This window comes from Pinus tabuliformis, chromosome 9 (assembly GCF_031772625.1).
Source record: "Pinus tabuliformis cultivar Carrire ecotype Pingquan chromosome 9, CPIR1, whole genome shotgun sequence".
Classification (NCBI taxonomy): Eukaryota; Viridiplantae; Streptophyta; class Pinopsida; order Pinales; family Pinaceae; genus Pinus; species Pinus tabuliformis.
This window is the reverse complement of record NC_142307.1, coordinates 113,904,768-113,912,581: the sequence shown is the minus strand read 5'-3', so window position 1 is coordinate 113,912,581 and position 7,814 is coordinate 113,904,768. Positions and strand designations below refer to the sequence as shown.

At 37.4% G+C, this 7,814-nt stretch overlaps 1 protein-coding gene across 1 annotated transcript; it reads right to left on the bottom strand.

Moving 5' to 3' along the window:
* Positions 1-1,226: 1,226 nt before the first annotated feature.
* On the bottom strand, positions 1,227-1,922 carry LOC149147346 (proline dehydrogenase 1, mitochondrial-like). Its single transcript, XM_089441804.1, has 3 exons — positions 1,727-1,922; positions 1,380-1,620; positions 1,227-1,269 (listed from the first exon to the last, which is right to left on the bottom strand). The coding sequence occupies exons 1-3, from the start codon at positions 1,920-1,922 to the stop codon at positions 1,227-1,229; spliced, it is 480 nt and encodes a 159-aa protein (XP_089297930.1).
* Between the last annotated feature and the right edge of the window lie 5,892 nt (positions 1,923-7,814).

The following is a 7,814-nucleotide window of genomic DNA, read 5'->3' as shown; positions in this document are numbered from 1 at the left end:
TTCAACTAAGCATACAAAGCTAATTTGGGAAGCATGTTATAACAAAGTGGCAAGTCACTTAAGTGTGGAGAAGATAATAATAATGCTCCATAAGCATTTGTATGGGACAAAATTCTGAGATAAATCTAATTATGACAAAACATAACTATAAATCTAATTATGTTAATCTATTTATTAAAAAAATTATCAAGTAACAACTCATATCTTTAAATATATTTTCATAATTTACAATGTTTTTAATATTAATTAATTAAATTAAAAATAAAAATATTTTTATTTAACTATTTTGTTTTTTTTTTCTTAAAATATTTTGTCAATATTGTGTTGAATACGCGAGGTTGATCAAACTAGAAAATGTTTAGGCGAATTATTGATAAATTGTACTTAACATCTTTAACCTCTTATTTTAGGATTAACATCCACCACTTATTTTAAGATTAAACCTCTAATAGGTGGAATATAACACCTTATGAAAAATGTGATATGTACTTCAATGTAGATAAACCCACCAATCACCATGGACAAGTCTATGGCCCATGCACGTTTAAATCATTTTGTATGTTATGCCTTTTCTGGGCAAAGCCGCCAGGGAGTTATATTTAATTTTCTAGAAAAAATTAAATTATTTTGTATAAAGGGATCAAATTTGTTGAGATGAAAATTCCAGAAAAGCCGCCAGGGAGTATATTTAATTTTCTAGAAAAAATTATTTTATATAAAAGGATCAAATTTGTTGACATAAAAATTTTTGTTTGAAATGTAAAATTTTAAAAAATGTTTATAACACTAGAATTTTTTATAATAATATAGTCACATTGTAAATATTATATAATATTATATATATCTTTAAGATTAACTTTATACTTTGAAATTTATTTATTTAAAACTGAAAATAATAATAAATAATACTAATGTAACAATATTTAGTAATCAACATTAAACCCAAAATACTGAAATAACACATCAGGATTATATGACTATATTAATTATTTACATAAAACATAACAATGATAAAAAATTAATAATTTATAAATAAAGCAAAACACATGATTTTATTCTAATGAAAAAAAATTTAAAAATCAAACTATGTCCCATTTTGTTGGAAAACTTATAACAAAATAACATTATAACATGAACACAGTACTTTTGCCTTCACTTATAAACAAAGAATTTTGCAAGCAAAGAGAAAAGAAAATGATAGTGTGTTGAAGGACATCATTCGTATCCTAATCCATGTGGCTATTTTGAGGTCTCCGTTGCAACTCCTTCCTGCCAGAAAAAAGATAGAAAGAGTCAAAGCAGAAGTAATGAAATCTAACAGAGCGATCACAAAGATATCCCAAATCGCAATAATGCATATGTGTGATCGAATAACACACCTGATTCCTTCCATGTCCGGATGTCTTTTAACCATCATAGCTTGGTTTTCATTGCCTCTTCTGATAAGATATTGCATCAATTCCCCTGCTGCCCCAAACGGAAGATATTTGCTCACTTCAAATCCCGCTTTGGACAAACCCAGCGAAAGGCTTTCCGCCATGCCCTTCAACTGAGCAAAGTGCAGTCCACCTTCCCTCTTCACGATACCCAATGCTTCAGCCTTACCCACCGCTGATTTTGCTGATCATGGGAAATCATTAACACTATAAATCAATCTACTAGGCCCTCATTTTGTTATTACATATTAATAATAATAAAGTAATTGAAAGTATGAGAGTCAGCATACCAGATTCGATATTGTGGGTAGCGAGTAGCAGTGATGCTTCGTCCTTAGCAACCTTCTCCAGCATAATTGAAGCGCAGGCATTGTAACAGCTGTGTGTCTCAGTAACCGAAGAATGTAATGGGGAAGCCACGCCCAATGACTGAGCCATTCCAATTTCTAAATTCAGGTATGCGCCGCTTACAAGCTTCACACCCATTGAAATGCCCCGCTTCTTAGCCTCTTCTGATACTGCAATAATTCGGGTCAAGGAGTCTTTCAAGTAAGCTGTTGAGATTTTCCGTTTTGGAGCAAAATAGGAAAAATCTCAGCTAATGACAACAATAGAAATTCAGTTCCTAGATTAGCTCCAGGTTGTTGGGAAGGAGTTAATGCTTCCTATATTTGATGTGAGTGAGTTAATGAGGCTGTTAGATTCTCTATGCTATATAACAGGCAACCATTCGGATGTTTGCTAAGAGGGTGAGAGTTTTGTGAGGATTTCTTGATGTAATCTCTTGTTTTTGATTAATAAATTGCCGATGCCTATGTTGTGTGGACGTAGCCCAGATTGGTTGGGTGAACCACGTTAATAGCTGTGTCTTATGTGCTTGATTTTTTCCTGCTGTGTTACTTGTTGTTTAATTTAGCTGTGCATCTCTCCAACAATTGGTATCAGAGCGCGTTGGAGGAGCGGCACTGCTGGAGGTGGAGCGCTGGCTACCTTAAAGCCGTTCGGGTGCTGGTGCGTGGTGGAGGTAATCCGATCTGGTGCAGGTAACTTACGTTGTGAAATATATATATGTTAAAAACAGCGTGGATCTATTATATATCAGCGTGGTTATGTTATATATCAGCGTGGATATATGATATATATATTTTTTAAACAAAACGTTGGAATATTTGACACCTGCGTGGAGAACTGCGCTGTTGAGTGCCCTGTAGCTGCTGCGTGGGGGGCTTCAAACACAAGTGACAAAGCGTATTGATAACCAAGTGCTGCGTGGGCTGAAGGTGCGTTTGTTGTGCGGTGTGCTGAGAAGGTATGTCTCTCATACGTGGAGCGCTGAATATGCTGCGTGTTGATGCTGAGTGGATGTTAAATGATGTGGATCATTGCTGCTTTGTAAAACGGTGTTTCAATGTTTGCATACGATGGTAATGGATGTATTTTTTATAAAACGCGGTGGATGTGTATTGAAACAAACAGTGATATAAAACAGCGTGAATATATATTCAAACAGTGATATAAAACACGGTGATATAAACAGCGTGGATGTGTATTGAAACAACAGCGTGGAAATATATTTTTCAAACCGGCAGCGTGGAGATATATATATATTTTTTAAAAACTCACGGCGTAGTTATATGTTTTAAACACTGCGGATAAATGCGCTGTGTTTCGTATGTATATGGTGGGGATATACTGCTGAGGTTGTTTATCTGCCCTGAGGTATTATTTTATGCTGGCGCGGAGGTATTTTGAACTGTAATTCTGCACAGAAATAAGTCAGTTTTTTTTTGTTGTGTAAAAACAAAGGCATAGGCAGTTGGTTTTAAATTGCTAGTATTTAAAGTATTGGTTTTGGAGATTATTGTGTTTTTTGATACAAATGGCGAAAACTCAAAGTGCCCGGTTTGAAATTGAGAAATTTAATGGCAAGAATAATTTTGAGATCTGGAAGGTGAAGATGCACGATCTGCTGGTTCAACAAGGTGTGGCGAAAGCACTGTTGGGGAAAAACAAAAGACCTCCTTCCATGACAGAGGATGAATGGGATGAGATGGACGATAGAGCTCTGAGCGCAATTCGGTTATGTCTGGTGGACGATGTTCTGTTCAACATTGTGTCAGAGAAAACCGCCGCAGGCTTGTGGTTGAAGCTTGAGAAGCTCTATATGACGAAATCTTTGACAAATCGGATTCTCCTGAAACGGCAGCTTTACGGTTTGCGGATGAAAGAAGGTACCTCAATTGCTGATCACCTGAATGTTTTTAATACCTTATTTGTGCAATTAGACAGTCTAGATGTGAAATTTGATTCAGAGGATAAGGCAATAACTCTATTATGTTCATTGCCCGAATCCTGGGATCACTTTGTTACTTCCATAAGCTTTAGTACATCAGACATCCTTGAGTTTGACGATGTTGTTGGAGCCTTGTTGGCTGAGGAAACGAGGAAGAGGTCGAATGCAGACACCTCTACATCAGAGGTAATGATGGCCAGAGGTCGCTCACGAGAGAGACACTCCGGGGGAAAGCATAGCGACTCTCGCTCAAAGTCCAAAGGAAAGAAGCCAAAGGTGAAGTGTTGGCATTGTGGAAAGGCTGGACATCTGAAAAAGGATTGCTGGAAGCGAAAGCAGGCTGCTAAATAAGGCTCTTCGACAGAAAAAAAAGGAAGCCAACACCACAGATACAGGTTCAGTATCTGGTTCAGGTATGAGTGATGAGGTATTGTCTGTTAATGTTTCTAAACATGATCAACATTGGTTGTTAGATTCCGGGGCATCTAACCACATGTGTATTCATAAAGATTGGTTTAAAACATATAAATCAATTGATGATGGTGTTGTGTACATGGGTAATGATGTAACATGTAATATTGTGGGAATTGGGAGCATACAACTGCAAATGTTTGATAGGACAACAAAAATATTAACTGATGTGAGGCATGTACCAGATTTAAGGAAAAATTTGATTTCATTAGGAGCACTTGATTCAAATGGATATAAAACTGTAATTCAAGGTGGAGTTATGAAAATCTATAAAGGTATCTTACTAGTGATGAAGGCTAAGAAGGTAGGAAATCTTTTTCAATTAGAAGGTAGAACTGGGTCAGATCATGTGTCTGTGTCTGAACATGACAATAATTCCATTCACTTATGGCATCAAAGATTGGGGCATATGAGTGAAAGAGGATTGAAAATTTTGGCTGATCGGAAGTTACTTCCTAATCTAAGATCTGGAAAGTTAGATTTCTGTAAACATTGCTTGTTTGGAAAACAAAGTAAACAAAAGTTTAAAACAGGCAAACATACTAGTAAAGGCATACTTGATTATATCCATTCAGATGTGTGGGGTCCAGCTCCTACAACTTCATATGGTGGTTCATCTTATTTTGTATCATTCATTGATGACTTTTCTCGGAAAGTATGGGTCTACATGTTGAAAAAGAAGTCTGATGTTTTTTCAGTTTTCAAGCAGTTTAGAGCATTGGTAGAAAACAGCACTGGTAGAACAATAAAGTGTTTAAGAACTGACAATGGTGGTGAGTTTACTTCCAAGGAGTTTGACAGCTATTGCAAGGATGCAGGGATCGAGAGGCATAAGACCACGGTTTATACTCCTCAGCAAAATGGAGTTGCTGAACGCATGAACAGGACTCTTCTAGAGAGAGCAAGGTGTATGCTGAGTAACGCCGGGTTGCAAAAGGAGTTGTGGACGGAAGCAGTGGCAACAGCTTGTTATGTGATAAACCGATCTCCATCAACGGCAATAGGCTGCAAGATTCCGCAAGAGGTATGGAAAGGACACCCTTGTGACTATTCTAAACTCAGAGTGTTTGGTTGTGATGCATATGCTCTAGTGCCTAAACATCAGCGAACTAAATTAGATCCGAAATCGAAAAAGTATGTCTTTGTTGGGTATGGTGATGGAACAAAGGGATTTAGATTGTGGGATCCTACTACCCACAAAATCATCATCAACAGAGATGTAAAGTTTGATGAATCCTCTCTTGTACAGTTAGATGTAAATAGTAGATTGAAACAGGATGATGTATCTGATTTCCAGCATATTTAGTTTGACAGCATTTCTAATGATAGTCATAACGACCATAGTTCAGATTCTAGTCATGAACAGGTTTCAGAATCAGATTATGAACAGGGTTCAGATGGAGGTCATGAACAGGTCTCAGATGGCGATCATGAAGAAGTTCCTACAGTTGATAGACAGCCAATTGTGGAAGCACCAGAAACATTCTTAAGGAGGTCTACAAGGATCAAACGCCCTCCGAGAAGGTATGATGATCATGTTACTTCAGTTGCTTTGATCGCTAATGATGATGAACCTTTGTGTTATCAAAACGCTGTAGAAGGTTCAAATAGTGACAAATGGAAAGCAGCCATGAAGGAAGAAATGATGGCCTTAGGTAAGAATGGCACGTGGGATCTGGTTGAACTTCCCAAAGGCAGGAAAACTGTGGGATGCAAGTGGGTGTTCAAGGTGAAACGGGGTGTGAATGATACGGAAGACAGATACAAAGCGAGGCTGGTTGCAAAAGGGTTTTCTCAGAAAGCTGGCATAGACTTTCATGAGATATTTTCACCAGTGGTTAAAATTGTTTCAATTAGAATTGTGTTAGCATTAGTAGCTTTGTTTGATTTAGAGTTGCAGCAATTAGATGTTAAGACTGCATTTCTACATGGAGACTTAGATGAGGAAATATATATGGAACAACCGGAAGGGTTTGTTCAGCATCGCAATGAGAAATTTGTCTGCAGGCTCAAGAAGTCATTATATGGCCTGAAGCAGTCGCCTCAGCAGTGGTATAAGAAGTTTGATTCTTTCATGTTGAGTCAGAAATATGTAAGAAGTGAATATGATCATTGTGTTTACTTTAAGCAGTTAAATAATGGCATGTTCATTATCTTAGTGTTGTATGTTGATGATATGCTTTTAGCAAGCAAAAGCATTGAAGAAATCAACAGGTTGAAGACTCAGATGGCAAGGACGTTCGATATGAAAGATCTAGGAGCGGCAAAACAAATTTTGGGCATGGAGATTTTCAGAGACAGGAGTAATGGTAAGCTGTGGCTATCACAACAGAAGTATGTTGAGAGAATACTTTTGAGGTTTGGTATGAATAATGTGAAGCCTGTTTCAGTCCCTTTAGCTTCCCATTTTAAGCTTTCTTCGAGTTTATGTCCTAATACCGTTGAAGAAAAGGATTATATGTCTCGAATTCCATATGCAAATGTAGTAGGGTGTTTAATGTATGCGATGGTTTGTACTCGACCAGATATTTCACATGCAGTTGGGGTTGTCAGCAGGTACATGGCAAATCCGGGTAAAGAACACTGGTCAGCAGTGAAATGGGTGCTTCGGTACTTGAGAGGCACAAGTAGTTATTGTATTTCTTACAATAAGAGTAGTGAATTTGTTTGCGGATATGTTGATTCCGATTTTGCAGGTGATTTGGATAAGAGAAGATCAACTTCAGGGTACGTCTTTACTCTTGCAGGTGGAGCTATAAGCTGGATGTCAAAGCTACAGAATATTGTTGCTTTATCCACTACTGAAGCAGAATACATTGCTGCTTCTCATGCTTGCAAAGAGGCGGTTTGGTTGAAAGGTTTGCTTGGTGAGTTTGGTAGGTTACAGGACAACATCAGGTTACTTTGTGATAGTCAAAGTGCAATACATTTGGCTAAGAATCCAGCCTATCATAGTAAATCAAAGCATATTCCAATCAAATATCATTTTGTAAGACAGGTTATCACTGAAAGGGGAGTTTCTCTTGAAAAGGTGCATACAAAGGAAAACTGTGCAGACATGTTCACGAAACCAGTTTTGTTGGAGAAGCTACGCTGGTGTTTGGCTTCTCTTGGCTTGCAGAAAAGATAAAATAATAATAACAGGGCATCAGGCTAATTGTTGTCAAGGTGGAGATTGTTGAGATTTTCCGTTTTGGAGCAAAATAGGAAAAATCTCAGCTAATGACAACAATAGAAATTCAGTTCCTAGATTAGCTCCAGGTTGTTGGGAGGGAGTTAATGAGGCTGTTAGATTCTCTATGCTATATAACAGGCAACCATTCGAATGTTTGCTAAGAGGGTGAGAGTTTTGTGAGGATTTCTTGATGTAATCTCTTGTTTTTTATTAATAAATTTCCGATGCCTATGTTGTGTGGACGTAGCCCAGATTGGTTGGGTGAACCACGTTAATAGCTGTGTCTTATGTGCTTGATTTTTCCCTGCTGTGTTACTTGTTGTTTAATTTAGCTGTGCATCTCTCCAACATAAGCTTGCACAGTCCCATACTCCACAGGCTTTCCAAGTGCTTGGTTAAATTGAGAAAATGCTCTGTATACCAAATAATCAATAGCGGG